The sequence below is a fragment of the Rattus norvegicus genome, chromosome 10, assembly GCF_036323735.1.
Source record: "Rattus norvegicus strain BN/NHsdMcwi chromosome 10, GRCr8, whole genome shotgun sequence".
NCBI lineage: Eukaryota > Metazoa > Chordata > Mammalia > Rodentia > Muridae > Rattus > Rattus norvegicus.
In genome coordinates, this window is record NC_086028.1 from 65,811,873 (window position 1) to 65,834,864 (window position 22,992).

A 22,992-nucleotide genomic window follows, 5' to 3' on the forward strand; every position below is an offset into this window, starting at 1 on the left:
CTGATATAATCATCCCTCCTGCAGCACTGACAGTCCACTCTAGACTAGTCCTGTTAGGCTGCCTCCAACCTATGTCGCCCCCAGCTCATCCCTCACACAGTCTGCTGCCCCAGAAGGATTCCAGGGTAAGGACCTTGGAGGCACAGCTTCAGGGGTGCAGGCTTGTTCTTAAAAAGGAAGTTGCATTGAAAGGGTTTGCTCTGCCCTCTCCTCCTAAGTGGCACCACACTCCTAGTGTGACCTCACTTCCTATAGGCCTGAGGGTGTCTAGCAGGGAGACAGACCAAGGACACAGAGCCCATTTGAATAAAGTGATGAGAATAGCCCCTGACTAGTTCCTGCCCTAGGCTGGCATCAGCCTACTCAACAGATGGGACCAGTTGAGGCTGAGCTTTATAAAGACAGGAGTGTGATTTTTGCCTTGCTCCCTGCCATCTTGCTTGAGAGACAGACTCAGAAGTCATCCTCAGCTCCCTTCTGAATGGAGGATCCTTCTGATTTCTGAGCATGTTATCTCCTCCACCCCCCACAACCCCCCCAGCTCCTTTTGTCCCCTCCTGTCTCCTCTAACCAACACCCCACTGGGTGCCCCATGCCCAGTGCCAACTCTGCCCTTGCCCTCATTGTCTGAGGTATTAGAACCCCAGCAGCCAGTCTGGCCCTGTCTTTCCCCCATCTCCAGTTATCCTCTAGTCCCTGAGGCCTCATTATTAGGGTAGCAGTGACCCCGCATTGTCTGGCCTGTCTGGCCCTGGCATGAAAGGTAGAGTTTTGGCAGAGAATAGAGGCTCGGCCTGGTTCCAGCGGGTTTTCTGCAGTGTAGACGGAGCCTGCAATGTCCTTGGGCTGGGGGCCTGGGGAGCCACAGGGCAACCCTTGTCACTAGGACAGCAGCAGGGAGCCCCGGGGGGGGAGGGGAGAAGGAGAGCAGGTGGCTCTTTGTCTAGTGCCTGATCCCAGCCCCCTGCTTCATCTTCCTCTGCAGGCTGCCCTGAGAAGGCCCCTGGGAAGGGATTGTAGGCTGTGCTCCCAGCACATGCCAAACCATTGGGCTTCCTCCCCTAGAGAGGCAGAGGAGGTTCCCTGATGTGAAGGGGACCTTTGACCCCGGAAGGACCCAACAGACATCTTCCCAGGACCTGAGGTATCATGGATCAGTCAGTGCCATGGGTCTCCATGGTAGAGTCAGGGTTGGTCCGTGTGGCTTAGGATAGCGGTCTCCTGTACCAAAACCCTGTCACCTGCTGGTATTTTTAACCATCAGCTATCCATCTCTCTTTTCCCCTCCCCCTCTCCTCCTCATCTCTGCTTAGTTTCCACATCTGAGCATCGAGGGGGCCAGACTAGCTCTGTTTGGGCCCCTTTCCTATTGCAGAAAGCCTGTTTAGGGGAACCCTAGTTTCTGGAGCCCTGCCTCTCCCTAGCCCAGTGCTGGGCGCAGCTTTCTGTCCTCCAGTTTTGATGCTGGCCTGCAGTGTCTGGCAGTGCTGAACTGAACTGCTTGGGTGTGGGATCCATCTGCTGCTGGTGGGCAGCCTGCCTTACTGTCTTTGTTGGTGTTTTCTCACCTCCCTGCCCTTCTGTTCTGTGGGGATCATAACGTATTCTCTTCCATCTATTGTAAGAGGAGTCAAATAAATTCTGTATGAAGGGGCCGGAGAGAGATGGCTTGGTGGTAAAGAGCACTTGTTGCTCTTCCTAAGGGACCTGGGTTCAATTTCCAGCACCCATGCGGCAGGCCACAATCCTCTGTAACTCAAGTTTCAGAGGATCCAACCCCCTCTTCTGGCCTCCAATAGACACCAGGCACACATGTAGTACGTGGATGAACATGCAGGTAGAAACCCATCTATATAAAATAAAACAGAAATAAACTTTAAAAAAAAATTCTGTCCGTGAAGTACGCAAAACGATGTTTGGCTCCGTAAAAACAAGGCAAACATTAAGTGTTATTACTCTTTTTTTCATAATACATTTAGAGTGTGAGTCTAATGCCTGCCTGCCTGCCTGCCTGCCTGTGTGGACAGTACAAGTGTTGTGAAGGTTGAGAATAACTTGTGGTGGCCAGTTCTCACCTTCTATTATGTTGGTGTTGGAATTGAACTCAGGTCATCAGGCTTGGCCTTCACCTGCTGAGTGTGTATTTTTTTTTAACCTATTATTAGCCAGGTGTGGTGTCACACTCCTAGTCCCAGTACTAGGAGGCTGAGGCAGGCAGAACTCTGTGAGCTTCAATGCCAACCTGTCTACACATTCAGTCCAGGGCAGTCAGGGCTATAAAGAGCTTGTCTCAAAAAACCAAGCAAACAAAAATCTATTGTTGTTGTTGTTGTTGTTGTTGTTGGTGTGGGGCATAGCTATCCGAGGATGACTTTGGGGGGTCAGTTCATTCCTCCTTCCCTTACATGAGTTCCAGGGATCGAACTCAAGTTGTCAGGCTTGCTTAGTAAAGGGCTTTTACCTACTGAGCCACTTGGCTGACCCTAATATTTTTAGTTTGAAGATGCTCTTGAGTTGCCTGAAACAGTAATAAGCAAATGGATATCGTGCCTGATACCTGGGGCTGGGGTGGAGGGTGGGATCTGAACATAGTCTCTTTGGAGTTGTCCTCTCCTAAAGAGTTTTGCGGACAGCGGAAGGTCCCCGACCGTGACTTCTGTCTATCAGGCTTAGATTGTCTAGACACATTGTACACAGAACCCGCTTTCCCAAAACAGCCTCTGTTAACCTTATCCAGGGAAAGGAGCAACATGGGTTTGACTTCTAGCTTCACTGCCTGTACTTTCCCAAGGTCCATGGTAATTCAGTGCCTCCCATTCTTTCCCCCCATCCCCTCCGGAGCTGAGGACCAGACCCAGGACCTCGAGATTGCAAGGCGAGCGCTCTACCACTGAGCTAAATCCCCAACCCCATGTGCCTCCCATTCTTGTACTGGTATCAGACCCAAGGTCTCTGTGCTAGGCAAGCACTCTGCCGCTGAGCTGTATTCCTGCCTTCCGTTGCCTTTAAAAAACCCAAGCAAACGACTGCAGCTTTTCCAGGTACACACTGGAGTCCCGTGTGAGATGGGGTGTCATTTTCTGACTGGGTACACAGGGCAGGCTCTGTGAGCTCTGTGGGGAAGGAACAAAAAGGGGTAAAGGCTTTTTCTAACTGAATCTTAAGAGGCTTCTCATGGAAAATTAGTACCTGTCTGTTCATTGAACATCCCATTTATTCATCAACAAAACTTGATTGATGTAAGGCAGATGCTATGGCACTGGCTTTGGAGGAATTGCAGCCCTGTGATGAGGCAGAAGTAGTTAGTGTTGGGTTGACTGGGAAGCCTGGCCCCTGTCCAGGCTGCCGGGGAGTTTCAGGAAATTAAAAGAGAATGGTGTAAAACATACAAGTGCAGCAGGTGCAGACGATGGTGGCGCATGCCTTTAATCCCAACACTAAGGAGACAGGAGGCAGGCGGATCTCTGTGAGTTCGAGGCCAGCCTGGTCTACAGAGCAAGTTTCAGGACAGCTAGGGCTACAAAAAAACCCTATCTTGAAAAACAAAAAGCACATGTGTCTGTGGGAATGCAGAGGCGTACCAGTTCCCCCAAACAGAACAACAAAGAGCTTGTCTCCGTGAGTCTGCCAGCAGCCATGTGTGTGTGTGTGTGTGAGTAGGACTCAGGGACCAGCCATGGGGGAGCTGGTGTGCCGTTGCATGGGGGAGGCTCAGTTCCTTCTTTCCCTGTCCAGTGTTCTGTTTCTTCTATTTACTGAACTCCATTCCTGCTTTCCTTTCCACAGTTAGAGTAAGTGAAGGGAGGGGTTCTGGGAGGGCTGTACTGGGGCAGTAGAGGGCCAGTACCATTGAAAAGAAAATCAACCTGGCACTAGGCGGACAGACAGGTGGATCTCTGTAAGTTCGTGGCCAGCCTGATCTACAGAGGGAGTTCCAGGACAACTAGGGCTGCACAAAGAAAATGAAAGAAAGAAAGAAAAGGAAAAGGAAAACCAAGAGTGAAGGAAATCTGGGTCCCCCATGAGCACTGGGAGGGGTGGTGCTCCGCTGACTTTGCTCTCTGTGCTTCGCCCTCAGTTTGACCCTGGGAGCACCGGCTACATCAGCACAGGAAAATTCCGGAGCCTCCTGGAGAGCCACAGCTCTAAACTGGACCCACACAAAAAGGAGGTGCTCCTGGCTCTGGCGGACAGTCACGCAGATGGACAGATCTGCTACCAGGACTTTGTCAACCTGGTGAGCATTCGGGAAAGGGGACAGGCTTAGAGACACAGGAAATAGATTTAGGCAATGGGTGTTTTTGACTGTGTTTGACCGACCTCAGCTTCAACAGGTGAGAAGGTACCACTGTTGTTGAAAAAAAACGGCTCCCGACCAGAGTAAGAACATGGTTGTCCTGGGAACATATACCAGGTCTCCTCAAATATGTCTCAGCAAGGACACAGTTTTGTGAATTTTTTTTTTTTTTGTTTTTTGTTTTTTGTGAAGTTTTTTTTTATAGTAATAGAACAAAGAAAGTTCTAAATCAAGGCATTTTAGAAAGGCATCAGTGAAAACAACAGAGAGATGTGTTTAGCAAGATGGCTGTCTTAGTTAAGGGTTTATTACTGTGAAGAGACACCACGATGAAGGCCACTCATAAAGGAAAGCATTTAATTGGGGCTGGCTTACAGGTTCAGAGCCTCAGTCCATCATCCTCAAGGAAGGAAGCATGGTAGAGTCTGGCAGGCATGGTGCTGAAGGAGCTGAGAGTTCTACATGTTGGCCTGTAAGCAGCAGCAGGAGACACACACTGGCCAGACTTGAGCTTCTTAGACCTCAAAGCCAGCCCCCACACAGTGACACTTCCTCCAGCAAGGTCACACCTACTCCAACAAAGCCACACCTCCTAAGAGTGTCACTCCCTAGAGCCAAGCATTCAAACACATGAGTCCTATGGAGGCCATACCTATTCGAGAACCACCACACAGGGGGAACCTTTCCTACAGGCTTCAGACTGAGAAGCAAACAAAAAAACAAACAACAAAACACTCAGCTGTTGTCTGATGACATTCTTAGCCTTCGGATCGATGGAATCTAGTAGTCTGTTAAGTTAATAAATCCCAAAAGGGCTGGGTGTGGTGGTGCATGACAGAGACAGAGGCAGACAGATCTCTGTGAGTTCGAGGCCAGCTTGGTCTGCATATTGAGTCCCAGGTCAGCCAGAGATTTGTGGCGAGATCCAGTCTCAAAACAAACACAAACAAATAAAAAACAAGTTCCAGAAAGATTTTTGCTTGTTAGTCATAGGTTGTTGGGTCTGGTACAGAGGTGGGCGGGGAGTTAGGAGGCTCTGGTCCTCCAACACCACTTTCCCCATCGCTGCCTTCAAATGAGCCAGCCTGTCTTTGCAGACACAGCCGGTTTCCTGGAACTTCCGTTCACACCACTAAGGTCTTGATTTCCCTTAAAGCCCCTGGCAATTTGAGTCCTTCCCATTGTGATAACAAGGTGGCCGCCCTACACCAGCCCTTTCATCCTTGGTTCCCTACATTTTTATACACAGTCTCTTCTTGTGTCGTCCTACCCAAGGCCTAAGATTTCTTTCTGTGCACTGGCCTGGATTGGGTTGGTGGGATGTATTAGTGAACTCAGTGAGTGCTCTTCCCAGGAGCTGGGTGTGGGGAAGTCCTGGCCGGAGAAAAGGTAGATCAAACTAGACTTCTTAGGAATGTGGCATAAGCAGAGGCCATGGCTTAGACCTGGTGGCAACTTCTTCAGAGGGGCCATGGTTCACGAGTCCTGCCCACTGTCTGTAATCTTTAGTGGAGACTCACCCACTTCCTGGGGATTGATGCCGTGTTCCTTCAGAGGCTTCTGCAGCAGGGTTGCAGTGGGCTTCGGGTATCTCAGGCAAGCTGTATCCCCACCTCGGATGGACAGGACATCTGTAGAAGCTCCATGAGCTAGCAAGGTGAATACAAGGCTGGGTTCTTGTTTTCCCATCGATGAGATGGTCCCCTCCCCCCGCCCCCCTCTTCATGCCAACTGCCCATGGAGGAGAAAACTGTGAAGTTCCCTGGGTTCTTAGACATCAAAGGCCTTGATCAGGGAAGCCTGCTTTCACTGCCCCATCTTAGCTCTCCAGGACGTGGCTGCCCAGGCAATGACAGCTTCAGTGGCCTCTCAGCTGCAGGTTGCCACAGTCTGTGGATGTAAGGGTCTGGAGAGAGCTGCTGTAGACATTTGGTGGTCAAAGAGAGCCCACTATTCTGAGTAGACTCGGCCCAAGCTGAGCTCAGTCAAAGGCTCTTAGACTGGACCACAGGAATGTCATCAACATCACTAAGAAGCAGGCTAGGAGTCTGACTCTGGCTTGGGTCCAGCCCAGCCCATATTTGACAGGTGCCTGCTCAATGTCAAGGCTCGAGCAAGGTGTTTCTCTCCTGGCTGGCTCCATTCCAGGGGAGCCCTCTGTTTGAGCTCATGATGAGCAGTGACATGGTCTTGTCACATTTTTCCATTCAGACTCTGAGCTGGAGCAGCCAGTCGCGTCCATGTAAAAAGGGCCACCCTGGAGCCTTGGCCCTTGCTCTTCCTTTGCTGCCCACTCTTTGCCTCTCTTTTCCCAGTTGTAAAATTAATCCCATGGTTCACACAGGGTTTCACAAGACCAGATATGATAAAGGACTGTATTTGCAAGTTTCTGTTGTCTGTCAATGTTCTTCTGCCAGGAAACCTCCCTGCATGATTTCGGTGGCCCTTCCTGCAACCCAGGCAAAACAAATCATCCTTTTCTAGAGGGGTGGGAGTGGCTAGAAGGCCTTCACTGAGGACGGCTGGCTGTAGGAGGCTGACTAGAAGCCACACGGGGACCAGTGAGAAGCAGGACTCAGGGGCGAGGAGAGGACTGCAAGGGAGGCTCCTACCACATGGCCCCGTCTGAGCCTGGATCCTTCCAGATGCCCTCCAGACAGAGCTGCAGACTCCTATTCCCTGCTGGTTCCATTCATTGTGCTAGCCTTGTCCCGATCTTGCCTTCAGGTCTGGCTGGGCCCAGAGTCCAAAAAAAAAAAAAAAGTACATCAGTAATGCTGTGCCAGTAGCTATGAAGCAGCCGGACTTTTGGGCCAGCAGATCTGGGCCTTTTGGGCTTCCCCCCTGGGAATAGTTTACAGTATGATCCTGGAGAGAATGTCAAGGACAGCAAGTTTCTAGAAGCTATAAGCTAGGCTCACTGCTGGGTGAAGCAGATAGAGTTCTATGGGGCCAGGCCAGGGCTGCTGAGGGCAGGACCTGGTCTTAGTGAAGCCCAAGGCTTGTCATATGTCCTAGGAGACACTAAGGTGTCATGGCTTCTGTGGCAGGGCATTGAGTTCTGATTCTGGTAGGTTCTAATAGCTGGCTGACCAGGACCTAAGTGTACCTTCCCAAGCTGGTATATCTGATGATACTTAAAGCTCGTCCTCGCGCAAGGCCCTGGGTTCGGTCCCCAGCTCCGAAAAAAAGAACCAAAAAAAAAAAAAAAAAGCTCGTCCTCGCTTCTGGCCCTCACCCGGGTATCACCTCCTCCGGGAAAGCCCTTGCTGACCACCTTGGCACACACTGGCCTGGATCTCGTGTATTCTCATGGCAGCTGTCACTCTGAACTGTGACTGCTGGCTCCTTCTCTGTTCTGAGCTCCACCGACTCCCCGGTGACTGGTGATGGCTCTAACACTTGGGGTGGGACAATGAGGAATGAGTGGATGGGAGGAATGTATAAATATGGGCCTGGGCTTGAACTCGTGTCATCTTAGTGCTCCCTCAGTATCCTATTAGACAGAAGGGTTATTCAGAGTCCTTATCTAATGGAGATGATCTGCGGGCTTCAGAGATCAATGCCGTGGTGTTGGGGGATGCTGCTTAGAGCTCAGAGAACAGGAATTCAGCTTGCTGTGCAGAATATGCAGTCTGAGGTGCGGTGTGGGTGCAGGTGTGGGTGCAGGGCTTCCCTGAGGCCCAGGCTCTGACCCTCTCCCCACTCCATTTCCTGTGCAGATGAGCAACAAACGTTCCAACAGCTTCCGCCAGGCCATCCTTCAGGGAAACCGCAGGCTGAGCAGCAAGGCCCTGTTGGAGGAGAAGGGGCTGAGCCTCTCACAGCGGCTCATCCGCCATGTGGCCTACGAGACTCTGCCCCGGGAGATTGACCGCAAGTGGTACTATGACAGCTACACCTGCTGCCCTCCGCCCTGGTTCATGATCACAATCACGCTGCTGGAGGCAAGGACCAGGGTGAAGGCAGGGGCTTTCTAGACCTGGGGTTATGTGGGAAGAGGAGTTTCTGAGGGGAGGGGGGAAGGCTGCAGATCCAGTCCCACTTGCCCTGCATGTTGGACCATAGCTAGGGAACGCACAGGTTATTCCAACGCTAGGCTGCAAAGAGAGCCCAAAGTTCTGAGGGGTTGTTTTGCTTTGTTCTTCTTCTTTTTAATTTTATTATTTGTGTGTCTCTGTGTTACAAATAGATGTGGGAGTGTCTACTGAGGCCAGGAGGAGTGTCAGGTCCCTTTGGATGTGCAGTTAGTTAAAGGGTGTTACCGTGTGTGGACACTAGCAGCCGAGCCCCTGTTCTCTGGAGGAGCAGCAATCGCCCTTTTAACTGATGAGCGGTCTCTCCAGCCTCTCCCTTTGCTTTCTTGCTTTTGAGACACAGTCTCACTGTTCCCAGGCTGGCTGGGTCTCACTATGCAACTCCAACTCCTGCTCTCCCAGCCTTGACCATCAGCTCCCAAGCTGGGTTATGTCAGTTGCCAAGGTTAAATGATCCCAGCAAGCACTTCTGGTTAAGGCTATTTGAGGCTTTTTTTTTTTTCTGCAGCAAAGTCCCCATATTTTTACACTTTCCTACACAGCAAAACAATGCGACAAACTCACAGATTTGGGGATTTAGCCAGACAAACTCAATAAAGCCAATTTATGTAATTCCTCCCCTGGAGAACTAGAACAGCAACTGTTGGCCCCTTGGGACTTTGTTTCCAAACTGTAATGCAGGAGTCAAAAGAGCTTCCCTATGCTGTCCCTGGAAGGACAGATACCTCTATAGACTGAGAAAATGGACAGGGGCTTCCTGGACACAGAAGGAGCACTCGATCCCTCTGGGAGGGAGTGTTTGTGAACAAGGAGATGAAGTTTTTTTTTTTTTTTTTGGTTCTTTTTTTTTTTTCCGGAGCTGGGGACCGAACCCAGGGCCTTGCGCTTCCTAGGTAAGCGCTCTACCACTAAGCTAAATCCCCAGCCCCAGGAGATGAAGTTTTTAAAGAACATTCTCTTTAGAGAACCTGCCATACTTCTCAAAAACCAATCATTTCAACCAAAACCCATTTCTTCTATCTGTTTTTTGTTTTGTTTTGTTTTTTAATTATCATTATTTATGTGTGTGCATGCACACAAGCTTGTCAGTGGAAAGAAAGCCTCAGATCTCCTGAAGCTGGGGACTGAACTGGGGTCCTCTGAAAGAGCAGCCCCCAAGCCACACTTACTATCCTGCAAAAATGAGGCCTGCACAGACAAGGAACGTCCCAGGTACTGTGAGTTGTCCCCGGGCGATGGAACTCAGTTCTCGGTTCAGCACAGGGACTCCAATAACCCAGCCTGCTTCTGGCTCCTGCACCGATGCCTGGCTTCCCTCTGCCATTTTCATGTTTCTGGCTATTTCTCCTCCAAAGGCATGTACTTGATCACCACCTCCGCATGACGTCTCATGGTGCCCCTGCTTCCTCTAGTGGGCAGGCCACTCAGTTTCACGACATCCTTTTTATTTAATCTGGCTGGGCTCGGAGACTCATATTTGCAATCCCATGAAGGGTCACCAGGAGTTCAAGGACAGGCTGGGCTAATGAGATCTCGTCTCAAACAAACAAACAGGGATGGGCAGGAGAGATGGCTCAGTAGTTAAGAGCATAGGTTGTTTCTTTAGAGACCTGAACCCAGAACCAACACGGCAGCTCACAGCCATCCGTAGCTCCAGTTCCAAGGGATCCAACACCCTCTTTGGGCCTCTGATGGCACCAGGCATGAGCGTGGTGCCCTGATATACATGCAGGCAAGATCTGAAACAATGAAAACAAACTAACAAGCAAAGCAAACAGAAAGCCCCGCCTCTGTTCTGCAAGAAGAGATTGTCTGGACGTTGTTATGGTTTCGCCCAAGCAAATGGTGCAGTGGTGTTCTTCGGAGATTTTCTTAGCTTACTGTGTGGGGCTGTTTATTAACTTCTATTTGAGGACCAACAATAATGAGACACCCTGGAAGCTCTGCTTGTTGCCAGGACACCTGAATGGAATTAGGTGGAAAGAACTGCTTGCTCGCTCTCTCTCTCTCTCTCTCTCTCTCTCTCTCTCTCTCTCTCTGTGTGTGTGTGTGTGTGTGTGTGTGTGTGTGTGTGAGAGAGAGAGAGAGAGAGAGAGAGAGAGAGAGAGCGCGCATCGGACCTAGGCTTCACACATGTTAGACAAGCACATTACCGCTGGCCTCTACTCCCAGCTACCCGGGCAGAGTCTTGCAGAACAGGGCACATAGTTTCCCATGGTCTAAGCTATGTCCAGGCTTAGTTCAGAAATCCCAGTCTGACCTTAATTATAGCTTCCTTCCCTAAGTGTGTGCTGGCCCTGGAGCTGCCTCTCTGTGTTAAGCTTGGTGTTACTGTTGTTATTTTGTCAATGTAAAATTCAAATGACATTTATCCACTCACTTGCTTTGTGTGTGGGGAGAGCGCGTGCGTGGTGCCTGTGTCTAGGTGAGAGGACAACTTGTGAGCGTCTGTTCTCTCCTTCTGAGATCCCAGCCCTGAGCTGAGGTTACCAAGCTCGGTGCCAAGTGCCTTTACCCCACTGAGCCACCTGCTACCCCCAACCCCATCTTTAGAAATGTCATTTTGGATTCTTTAAAATTTTTATTAAATGTATTTACTTTATGCAAATGAGTGTGTGTGTGTGTGTGTGTGTGTGTGTGTGTGTGTGTGTTCCTTACAGGAGATAGGAGTGCGTGCTTTTAATCCTAGCACTGGGGAGGTAGAGGCAGATGGATCTCTATGAATTCGAGGCCAGCCTGGTCTACAGGGTGAGTTCCAGGAGCCAGGGCTACACAGAGGAACCCTGTCTCAAAAATCCAAAAAATAAAATAAGATATAAAAATATAATTTGGGGGCTGGAGAGATGGCTCAGTGGTTAAGAGCACCGACTGCTCTTCCCAAGGTCCTGAGTTCAAATCCCAGCAACCACATGGTGGCTCACAACCATCTGAAACGAGTCTGATGCCCTCTTCTGGTGTGTCTGAAGATAGCGACAGTGTAATCATAATATATAATAAATAAATAAAATATTAAAAAAATATATATATATAATTTAAGGGCTGGAGAGATGGCTCAGCGGTTAAGAGCACTGACTGCTCTTCCAGAGGTCCTGAGTTCAATTCCCAGCAACCACATGGTGACTCACAACCATCTGTAATGGGATCCGATGTCCTCTTCTGGTGTGTCTGAAGATAGTAACAGTGTACTTACATATAATAAATAAATAAATCTTTAAAATATATATATATATATATATATATATATATATAATTTAAAAAAGAAAAGGTCTTACTGTTTATCTCGCTGCCCCCCAGACTAACAATCTGCCTGCCTCTGCCTCCTGAGTGCCAGAACTAGAGGTGTGCACCACATCGCCTGGCTTCAAATAATAACTTTTTAAAAATGAAACTTAAGACTACCATCTATGCAGCAATTCCACTTCAGAGTTAAAAGCAGTGACTAGAGAAGCTACTTGTTCACCTTGTCCATAGAGACATTTGCAATAGCCAATAGGTGGCAGAATGCTAGTTCCCATCGACCGACGAACGCGTCATCAAAGTGAAGCAGACGCATTCAGCGGAATATTAGTCAACCTTTAAGGCAACTGCCTAATTCTTCTCAGCATGATCCGGCATTCCTGTGCTTCCAGCACTTGCAATGCTGAGGCAGGAGGATCATGAAATAGCAGCCAGGCTGGGCTGTATAGTGATTCTAGGCTAACCTGGACTTTCTAGCAAGACTCTGTCATAAAAACAAAAGAAAGTAAGGAAACCGACATGTGGTAGAGTGCAGGTCAGCCTTGAGAATATTCTCCATATAATTAAGCCTGTCACAGAGGGAAGGGCGCTGTGTGATCCTGTCTGCATGCGCTGCAGCCCCAGCTGCATGGAGCACCGGGATGAGCATGCTGGTGGTAAGATGGAGAGGTGGGGGGGGGGGTGCAGGGAGGGACAGCAGGAAGTTCTTGACCGTAGGGACAGAGTTTCCGTTCTGCAAGATGAGCTTTGTGCACAGGCAATAGTGATTTTTTTTTTTTTTTTTTTTTTTTTTGGCAGGAGGGTTTAAGTCTTAACTCTAGACTTGGTAACCCAATGAGAATGTATTTGGTGTCATTCAACCATATGGTGAAACTGGCTATGAACAAGGTACATTGGCAAGATGGCACACAGATGTAGACACATACACACACACACACACACACACACACACACACACACACTAAAAAAATAAAGTTTAAAGAATTTATAGATCCTAAATTTATGTCTAATCTACCACCATGTTTTTATTTTTATCTTTATGTTTTCTGGTTTAGTTTTATTTTTCTTTTTTTTTCTTTTTTTCTTTTTTTCTTTTTTTCTTTTTTTCGGAGCTGGGGACCGAACCCAGGGCCTTGCGCTTGCTAGGCAAGCGCTCTACCACTGAGCTAAATCCCCAACCCCTAGTTTTATTTTTAAGAAACCAACCTTTGCCGGGCAGTGACAGCACACCTTTGATCTAGCACTCTGGAGGCAGAGGCAGGGGGATCTCTGGGAGTTAGAGGCCAGCTTCATCTGCAAAGTGAGTTCTAGGGCAGCGAGGGCTTCTTGGGAAAGGAAAGAAAAAAGAACCCAATCTATATGAAATGAGAGAGTGAGCTTTTACTAGAGTTAAGACTCAAACCTGGGGTTGGGGATTTAGCTCAGCGTTAGAGCGCTTGAGTCCTCAGCGTTAGAGTCCTCAGCTCCGAAAAAAAGAAAAAAAAAAAAAAAGACTCAAACCCTCCAGCCAAAAAATCAGACCCACCAAGGAAGCATAGAGAGAGAGAGATCCAGGAACCCCATTCAGACAGAAGTACAGTGAGAGATGGTCTCTGATAAGTGGGTGCTGGCTGTAGGCTTCTTTCATTCTCTAGGAGGGTGGGTGGGTGACAGCCTTCTGCCACTACCTCAGTGCCCTCAGCATGAAGGCCATCCTGGGCAATCGTGTGTCTAATAACTGGCTCCTCCACTCTGCTTTTCTCCCAGGTTGCCCTTTTCCTGTACAACGGGGTCCTACTGGATCAGTTTGTGCTGCAGGTGACACATCCTCGGTACCTGAAGAACTCTCTGGTTTACCACCCGCAGCTCCGCGCGCAGGCTTGGCGCTACGTGACGTACATCTTCATGCATGCAGGGTGAGTATCTCTCCGTAGTCCCTGCAGAAGAGTGAGTGAGGCTGAAATGTATCTCAACATATTGTATACACGTTTACATATGCTTGCTTTAAAATTGAGTTTTTACAGTGTTGAGGATTGGACCTAGGGCCTTTGCAGTGCTAGGCAAGTACCCTCTCACTCTGGAGTTAGGTTATCAGTTCATCCCAATGACTTAGATGCAGATCTGAGGTAGCTTCTCGAAACACCTCCAATACCAAACATACCGGTCTGTTGTTAAGTGTGTGTGGAAAAGGAGACGGAGAGAGCAGAATGCTGAAAGCCAACAATGGGATCGCCACACACATGTGACGGTACCACTCTGTGCACTTTGCAGAGGTAGGCTGAAATGGTCTATGCCTTCCCAGTGGCCGAAGCAAAAAGGGTCATGTGACTGACCACCACAATTGTTCGACACCTGTGTGTGTGCACGATCGCTCCCGTGAGCAAAGGAAAGGACTAATTTATTGCAACAACTGATTTCCCACCATAGTCTGTCCAGGGGAAGAAAGTCTGGGGTCCCTCTCCTAGTCCTGAGATGTTTGGAGCCAGTGAAGCCCCTTCTCATGCCAGGAAGGAGAACCTCCCTCTGTAAGACTTTAAGAGAAGATGATGCATTGCTAAGTTCCAAGAGGTCTCTAATGCACCGAGATGTTTTGAGGCCATCTTTGTTCTCGGGCTCAGAAGTGCTTGTAGATACGGGGGAAAAGCCAGAGTGAGCCCAGAGCTGGGGAATTGGGCGGGTCAAGCTCAGCAGACACCTAGGCTGTAACTAAGCCACTCACTGCTGCCCTCTGAGCCTTGACTTGCAAGTTAACTCCTGGAGCTGCTAGGTCCTGTGCATGGCTAGTGTCTGTCACAACTGCAGATACAGACACCAGGCCCCTTATGTGTATTCTGTCACAGCAGCAAGGACTTTTTTTTTTCCATGACAGTCAAGTTCCTTCCATAGCCCATGAGCTGCTCAAAGGCCAAGAATGAGGCCTCACCCCAACCTGCTGGCTCCAGAATCTCGGCGCACAGCATTTGGCAGGTGAACTAATGACCGTGGTCTGTCACAGGGTGGAACAACTGGGACTCAATGTGGCACTGCAGCTGCTGGTAGGAGTACCCCTGGAGATGGTGCATGGAGCCACCCGAATTGGGCTTGTCTACGTGGCTGGTGTTGTGGCAGGTAGGCAGGGGCCCCTGTGGCGGTCCTCCCCAGGCAAGGTCAGAGGAGATCCCAGGGGTGATACAAGCCCAGGCTTCCCCAGAACTCACAGGTCTTCATCTGACTCAGAATTGTCCGGTAGCATATTTCCCACAGCTCCCCAGACAGGGAGGAATGTTCTGGAAAGGGGGCAGAGCGTGTGATTGGGACAGGCCTCTGACAGAGTTCCTGTCATCAACCTGCCATGTTCCAGCTGTGGAAGCCTGGGGAAACTCCTTGGTCCCCTTTGGTTCTATCAAACTTGTAGACAGAGCTAATGAGAGCTGCCTGCTGTTGTTGGGAGGCTGCCCGTGTAATGAGAGGCTCCTTCCACTGTGCAACACGCAAGAACACCCAGGTCGTCAGGGGCATGGATGAAGCCAGGCAGCTTTTGAGCCAAGGCACACCTGAACCCATAGGGAGCTCTTTCTTCTACCCAGACCAGTCACAGATCCCTTGACTGACCCTCTGAGCATAGGACAGTCTGGCCTAGGAGGTAGTGGGTACCCCTGTCAGGAGTCTGTGTGTCTGACCTGCCGGTGAGGTGCGAGCATATCCTCACTGAATCCCTTCAGTGATACTCCAAGGTAAAGCTTCCTCAGCTCTGCAGCTTGGCAGCTGGGCCCAAGAGAGCTCAGTGTGTGTGTGTGTGTGTGTGTGTGTGTGTGTGTGTGTGTGTGTGTGTGTGTGCGCGCGCATGTGTTAGATTTTAATCCTTTCTGAGTGGCATTAATGTTGTCCTCAAGAAAGCTGGGCAGCCTTGGCCTTGTAAACAGGAGGCAGTTGGTAATGGCAAGGCAGGGAGGCTCCCACCCCACCTCCAAGTCTGTAGACCCTGTAGGGGGTGGGGTGGGGCAGAACAGGACACAACACCCTCCCAGCACTATCCCTGACATCTGTGCCCAGCTCCTTGCACCTTGGACAGCACCCTCAAAGCCTTTCCCTGACTCCAGCACCTTCTATGTCCTTAACAGAGGTCAGGTGAGCACCTTCAGGTTCCAGACTTCTCTCTCAGCCACCCACACACCTTCCAGTCATGCCACCTGGGGATTTATGGCTGCTGTACGTTCCCTACATAATTTCTCAGAGTCCCAGATGTTAAATGGCAAGGAACGGGGGAAGGCACTCGTAACACTTGCAGTTAGGAGTCAATTAGACTCGGGGTGCCAATAACTTGGAAGACAGAAGTGAGATTCAAAATGACTCAGCCCTCACCCAGAACAGATGACACAGTGGGGAGACAGCACAGACATCCCTCCACAGTGATGTCAGTGCAGAGGGGAAAGGGACAGACAAAAGCAAGACTCGTCACCAAGATGTGAAGCTGTAGGGTTACAGTCAAGGGCGCACCGTGCTTCAGTGATTCAGGCCACAGGCCATTCTGGTCACTACAAATCATGTTATTGACCTCCATGAGGCTGTGAGTTGATCTCCCTACACTGCTCCCCTTCTGTATCCCCAGAGGAAAGACCTTGACTAGAGAGTTAATTCTTGGGTCCTCACTACCACCCCATGTGCTACCTGCTTAGGATACAGAGCCCAAGGTTGAGGTTAGGTGCAGCACATTCCTGTGATACCAGTGCTTCGGAGGATCAGAAGTTCAAGACCAGCTTGAGCTACACAGTGAAAGAGGAACAACAACAACAACTAACAGAAAAGCCAGGGTTTAGAGGAACAAGTGACTTGCCCAAGAAGGCACAGCTTCTGTGTGAGTGGTGAAGCTGGTCTCCCATACAGGCTCTTTGTGACCCGAAAGATTGCTCTGCAGATACAACCACAGCATGATGAGAATCAGAAGGCAGGCCTTTGCTTTTATGCAGATAACCAGAAACCAGGGCCTTGATTAGTATCCGACCCTCCTTTAATCTTTACCCAGTGAAGCTATTTCAAACTCAAGGCTGCCCTGTTTTATCAAGTGATAGCCCGACTCACAGCACATCTACGGCACTCAGGTTTGTGATACAGGTCTTGTGTGTCATCACCAGATACGTCATAATTTTGTAAGGTTCATAAGGTGTCCACAGTTCCTCTCATTGTACAGGTTATTCAGAAAGGTGAGACAAACTCTTCTAAGTAATCCAATTGGGGTAGGGCCCTGTGCACTGGATCATCTGCTGGGACAGACACTAAAGATGAACAGTTACATCACTAACAATCTTTTAAAGCCCAGACCTTAGCAGGGAATGTGGGAGCCCTGCTAAGATACATCTTAGCAAACACCTGAAATCCCTAGTGTGGGAAGTAGAGGTAGGAGGACCAGGAGCTCTAGGTCATCCTTGGTTACATAGTGACTTTGAGACCAGCTTGAGCTCTATAAGTTACTGTGTCAAACACAAACAAGCAGGGCTCCTAAGTGTATCAGCAACATTCTATTACATACTTTGTAGAAGCCAATATGCATCCCTAGAGCTCACCACCTGTTCCATAATAAATATTTGTAGAGTAGATGAAAGAATACATGAATAAATAAAGTAACATTGCTTAGAGGTAAATGTTCTGCCAGTGTTAATTTGAGATTTTCCTAATGGCCAAGGGAGATGTTGGAGAACACCTGCCTTCAAACTTTTCAGGGCAAAACCACTGCAGCTGTGCCTTAATGGCAAGGCCACCAATTCACCTGCATGATGGCACGGACCCAGAATATGTACTGGAGACCAGCCCCTTGGTCTGTGCTGTGCAGAAGTGAGGTGTGGCATTCCATCTTGCCATTGTCTTCCCGGCTTCTGACCCTACCACCTCCATGGGATTTGTCCTGACCTTAAGGACCTGTTAGCCACGAGTTTCCTAACAAGTTAGGAAGGGTTCCTGCCTGGTCCACGATCTCCCTCGGTGCCTTTTACTACTCTGTATGCATAGACTCTGTATTGTTTGGTTCTGGCTAGATTGTCCAGGCCCCAACTGATGTAGGGACTTTAGAAAAGTCTTGGAAGGGAATAAAGTTTATAAAATGAGACAGTTGTACAGGTTTGTTATCCCAGCACTCAGGAGGCAAAGCAGAAGGGTCTCAGTAAGTTCAAGGCCACCATGGTCTACATAAAACCTTTAAAGATGTCTTTAAAAGATACATATATTTCAGTTTGAAATAAAAGCCCAGAGCCCCTGGATCTTTAGCCAAATTCAGTGACATGAGGCCATTGGATTTGTGATCTGGAAAGAACTATGGGGGTCCCCTCCCCTTGTGTGAACAGCTTTGCTCCCCACGCCCACCCCACATAGCCAGAGGGCTTTCTGCTCTGCCCAGTGAATTAGGGAGCCCAGGAAAGGTTTACTTTGAAAACTAGATTTCACTGTTTCAGGATGTAAAGAGCTTTACCCCTTCCCACCTCATACATGCGAATACTAAAGCCAAGAGAACTAGAAGCAGTGCCTAAGGTCGCACAACTGTCTCATCCCCCTTCCTCACCCCTGCCGGGATTCCTAGCTGGCCCAAGGGTCAAGACTCTAAAACACTGGGAGGGTGAGGGAAAAGGTCAGTGCTGTGTAGGCTTGACCCTGATAGGGCCCTTCTGTCCCTGGAGAGTGTCGTGATGCATCTGTGACCCTGATGGACGACTCTGAGGCACAGAGTTGATTTGCATGGGTCTGTCAGAGGAAAGAGACCAGCTGGGTGAAGCTGGGCTTGTTCACTGCAAACAGTAATTAATGAGGAGCTGGCTTGGGCAGCTGTCCCTACGCTGTCCTGCAATGCAGCCCTCACACAGAAGCCAGGAGAGTGTGGGAATCTTTTGTCATGCAGATCATGCTGCCTGTTTGTTTGCTAACCCTGGGATTTCCCCTACCCAACCCCCCTGCTTTGGGAAATCTATGGCTGAATCCTGTGGGTAGGACAATAGAAGAGAAAAGTTATCCAACATTACTTAGATACCAAATGAAAGCCCAAAGAAAGATACGACACAGGCAAAGGAAGATTTCTGCTGCCATGGGCTGGGAGAAGGACTTGGGAGTCCTTGGGTCGTGAGAGCTTGGGGCTTGTCTGTTTAATTTTTCCAGTGAAATTACATCTCCCTTGACAGCAATAATTGGTCACAGGGACTTGGAAAGGGGGTGTCTGTCAAGAGGCAGGAGGTCAGGGTGCTACCCTGGGGATCTCTCTCGTTGTCTCCATCCAGATGGTCTTAGGTCCTGGTCCTCTTAAGGTGTGGACCCCAAAACTTGCAGACTCTCAGCCTGTTCCTCCTCTCTGGTGGCTGATTGACTCCTGAGCCTGCAGGCATTTTCCTACAGTGGTTTCTGCTTGCTCACCCAGGCCAGCCGCCACTCACCCTCTGTGCCCTGGGCTCTGCCTCCTAGTTATTTTTAGTCTCCTGTGTCCTTCCCTGGAAGCCAAAGCATTGATCACACTTAAATGCGACCAGAACAATAAATTTCCCATCTCCTCTCTGCCCAGCTTCCCTCCAAGGAGCAAAGTTTGCCATCCCGCACACCAACAGCCACAGAGCTGCCCTCTCCCCAGGGTGTGATGTCACCCTTCTTGGGACTTTCAAGGACGTTCTCCCTACAGAGAAGCCCCACTCAGGAGATCCTCTGGTGCTTTAGTTTGGCTGGCAGGAGGTCGGAGGTGGTGCTAAGCTAAGAGACAAGTGGAAGGAGCAGAGGCCACCTCTGAACTAGTGTGAGGTGGCCGCCCCTCCAGCCCAGAGCACAGGTTTGTTTGATCGGGTGTGACTTTCAGACTGGGGAACTGCTCTGTGGCTGAGGGCTTGCCCAGCCTTTCGTAAGGCCCTAAGTTCAATTCCTGGCCTTGGGAGGAAGGAGAAGGATTTCTGTGTCAGGCAGAACAGGATTCGAATTCTGGTTCCAGCACCTTCCCACTGGAAAAAACTGAGACGAGAACCTTCTCTTAAGTCTAAGGTGAGACTGTTAGTACCTGCCTCGAAGGCCTTCAGGGTGGAAATGAGCCTTATGTGTAGGAGGGAGAAGTATATGTACCCTGCCTGCCGTTGAACACTTTCTGTTCCCTGGGGCAGCTTTGTGTCACCACCAGATGTTGCTGAAGTGGGCGATTTGGTTTGGGATCCATTCCAGTTGGAGCCAGTCAGACTCGTCCTTCGAATCTTAGTTGCACATTAGTAAAATGAGAAAGCTGAGCCATGGGGTTTGTCCCACCACACACACATCTTCTGAGCAGCCCAGAGGAAGCTGCAGGACAGCATGATGTGGAAAGAGGAGGAGAGGGAGCCTGTTGCTGGGGAGTTGCTCTGCTCCCGGGGTGGATGCGAGGGCCAGGGCTGGGCCGCACAGTGAGTCCAGCACTCTTGATGGTTTTCACTCTCTCTGTGCCAGGCTCCTTGGCGGTGTCTGTGGCTGACATGACTGCACCGGTTGTGGGCTCTTCCGGAGGGGTGTATGCGCTCGTCTCTGCCCACCTAGCCAACATTGTCATGGTGAGCAGCCTTCGTCCGTTCCCTGTGGGTCTTCCTATCTCTCCTCCGTCATCGTCATAGCTTGGCTTGGACATCCATCCTCTGTAGTTCTCTCGGCCCAGGCCTGCTGAGTGCCGGGCTAACCTGCCAGTCACGAGGCTCATGCCTGCTTCTCCCTCTGCAGACCCATTTCACCTGGGTCCTTCCCAGATGAGGTCATATTTCTCAGTCCAGGCTCGACCTACAAGTGTACCTGTTTCTCTATTCCACCCGTTTCCTCAAAAAAAAAATGTTAAAAATCTGGCTACTAGTGTCTTAGTTAGGGTCACCATTACTGTGATGAAATGCCATGACCAAAGCAAATTGGGGAGAAAAGGGTTTATTTGGGTTACACTTCCACATCACTGATCATCACTGAAGGAAGTCAGGACAGGAACTCAACCCAGGCAGGAACCTAGAGGCAGGAGCTGATGCAGAGGCTATGGAGGGGTGCTGCCTACTGGCTTGTTCAGCCTGTTTTCTTAGAACCCAGACCACCAGCCCAGGGGTGGCACCATCCACAATCCCCCATCAATCGCTAATTAAGAAAACACCCCACAGGCTTGCCTATACCTGATCTTGTGGAGGCATTTTCTTAATCGAGGTTCCCCCTCCTCTCAGGTGACGTAAGCTTGTGCCAAGTTGATATAAAACTACCCAGCACAGTTAGTGTGCAAGGCCATACAAAGGATTCTTTCTTTGTCTTAGATCATGCAAAATAAGAGGACTCTGGGGCTCAGGAGCTGAGCTAGTCCACAAAGTACTCTTCACACAGGCGTGAGGACTTGAGTTTGGATCCCTAACACCCACATAAACAGTGGGGCACAGTGATGCACACCTGTAAACCGAGCTCTGGAGAGGCAGAGAGGCAGAGAGGCAGAGAGGCAGAGAGGCAGAGAGAGAGGCAGAGAGGCAGAGAGGCAGAGAGGCAGAGGGGCAGAGGGGCAGAGGGGCAGAGAGGCAGAGAGAGAGGCAGAGAGGCAGAGAGAGAGAGAGGCAGAGAGGCAGAGAGGCAGAGAGGCAGAGAGGCAGATGCCTGGGAGCCATCCTAGCTGAATCAGTGAGCTCCAGATTTGACCTCTGGTCTCCAAATGTGTACACACACACACACAGAGAGAGAGGAAAGAGACAGACAGACAGACAGACAGACATAGAGAGACCTAGAGAGACATAGATAAGAGAACCTTAATATGTCAGCAGGCTTCTCAAGTAGAAAAAACAGACCTTGTACGAGTAAGTGACCTGCCTAAGGTCATGCCCCCACTCTTTACCTCCTGACTGCCATCTGGATGCTGTCCCTTGCTCCATGTCCCCTGACTGACTGACAGACATCTGGGTGCTGTCCCCTGATCCAGCCCCCCACACAGTCGGGGGGTCCTGTCCTCTTTCCCTCCACCTTATTTGCTAAGGATGTGAGCATGGGACCAAGGGGACAGGTGTCCTAGGCCCGAATCCCTGCTGCCCACTCCTAAATGCTACCGGGGTCAGATCACTCACTGCTTTGTACCTTGGGTTCTACACCTCTGAAATGAGGTAATGATTGAGGAAAAAATGAAAATAAACACTTGAATATTGACTTAACTCCTCATTTCTTACAAAAGAACCCAGGTAGACTCAGACTAAGCAGGGCTTCAAATTGGCGTGTTGAAGATCCTGTGGTAGGAAGCTTGTCTAGTTTAGAGGTGGATGGAGGCCTCTCTAATGGAACTCAGTCGTCCTCACACCTGTACTGGCCTAGGAGCCCCTCTGTGGTATACACATGTTCCTCTGTGCCTGACATATTCGCGCTGCCTACAGGACTCCAGCGTAGGAAAGAGAGGCCAGGAAGGTAACAGATTACCCATGAGCCCCTCCTGCTCCCGGCACTGTTTGCTGTCACTTTTTTCCCCCACAAGTCACTTGTGATGTTGCAGTTTTTTGGAATCTCTACATTCTCCCATGGTTTCATCTGGTCTTTTGATTTTTGGCTGAGCAAGCCATTGCCACATTGTCTAGGATGTCCTGGAACTCCTAATCCTACCTCAGCCTTAAATGTGGAGTCTGACTTCTATCACTTCTCTTCCTCCCTCCCTCCCTTCCTCCCTCCTTCTCCCCTCCATCTTTCTCTTCTGTCTTTCTCCCCCCTCTTCCTCCTCCCCCTCTCCCTCCTCCCCCTCCTCCTCCCCCTCCTCCTTCCCCCTCCTCCTCTCCCTCCTCCTCCCCCTCCTCCTCCTCTGTTGGGTAGCGATGGAATATCCCAAGCTGCTGGCCTGGGGCTCTCTGTGTAGTCCAGGCTGTCCTCAAACTTGTGGCAATCCTCCTGCTTCAGCCTCAAGTGCTGGCTGCCCAGCACACCCTACTGGAACCCCTGCTTCCTAGATCAGTGCTCACCATGCTTGCTGCCTCACTCGGAGCACTACCTTCTTCTCCTCACCTCCGCCCACTTTGTGAGTTGAGAGTGAGAGCAAGAGAAGGAGAGAGAGACACTGAGTGACTACATTTGCTGCAGGGCTAAATTCGGGCAACTTCCAGTGTGTACTAGTAGAGAGACTGCAGGTGGGTGTGGGTGAGCATCCGTGAGTGTGAGACTGTGGGTGAGCACGCCTGCGTGTGAGACTGTGGGTGAGCATCTGTGAGTGTGAGACTGTGGGTGAGCACGCCTGAGTGTGAGACTGTGGGTGAGCACCCCTGAGTGTGAGACTGTGGGTGAGCACGCCTGCGTGTGAGACTGTGGATGAGCACGCCTGCGTGTGAGACTGTGGGTGAGCACGCCTGCGTGTGAGACTGTGGGTGAGCACCCCTGAGTGTGAGACTGTGGGTGAGCACCCCTGAGTGTGAGACTGTGGGTGAGCACCCCTGAGTGTGAGACTGTGGGTGAGCACGCCTGAGTGTGAGACTGTGGGTGAGCATCCGTGAGTGTGAGACTGTGGGTGAG

General features: G+C 50.1%; 1 protein-coding gene across 10 annotated transcripts in view; it reads left to right on the forward strand.

The window, feature by feature from the left end:
* Rhbdl3 (rhomboid like 3) overlaps nucleotides 1-22,992 on the forward strand; it is a 54,805-nt gene that overhangs the window by 14,728 nt on the left and 17,085 nt on the right. For 6 of the 10 annotated variants that reach the window (XM_006246982.5, XM_039085544.2, XM_063268688.1 and 3 more), the window contains 5 exon segments: nucleotides 4,079-4,237; nucleotides 8,020-8,244; nucleotides 13,318-13,466; nucleotides 14,546-14,658; nucleotides 19,960-20,060. In XM_006246982.5, coding sequence (XP_006247044.1) covers nucleotides 4,079-4,237; nucleotides 8,020-8,244; nucleotides 13,318-13,466; nucleotides 14,546-14,658; nucleotides 19,960-20,060 — 747 coding nt within the window. 10 annotated transcript variants of the gene reach the window in all.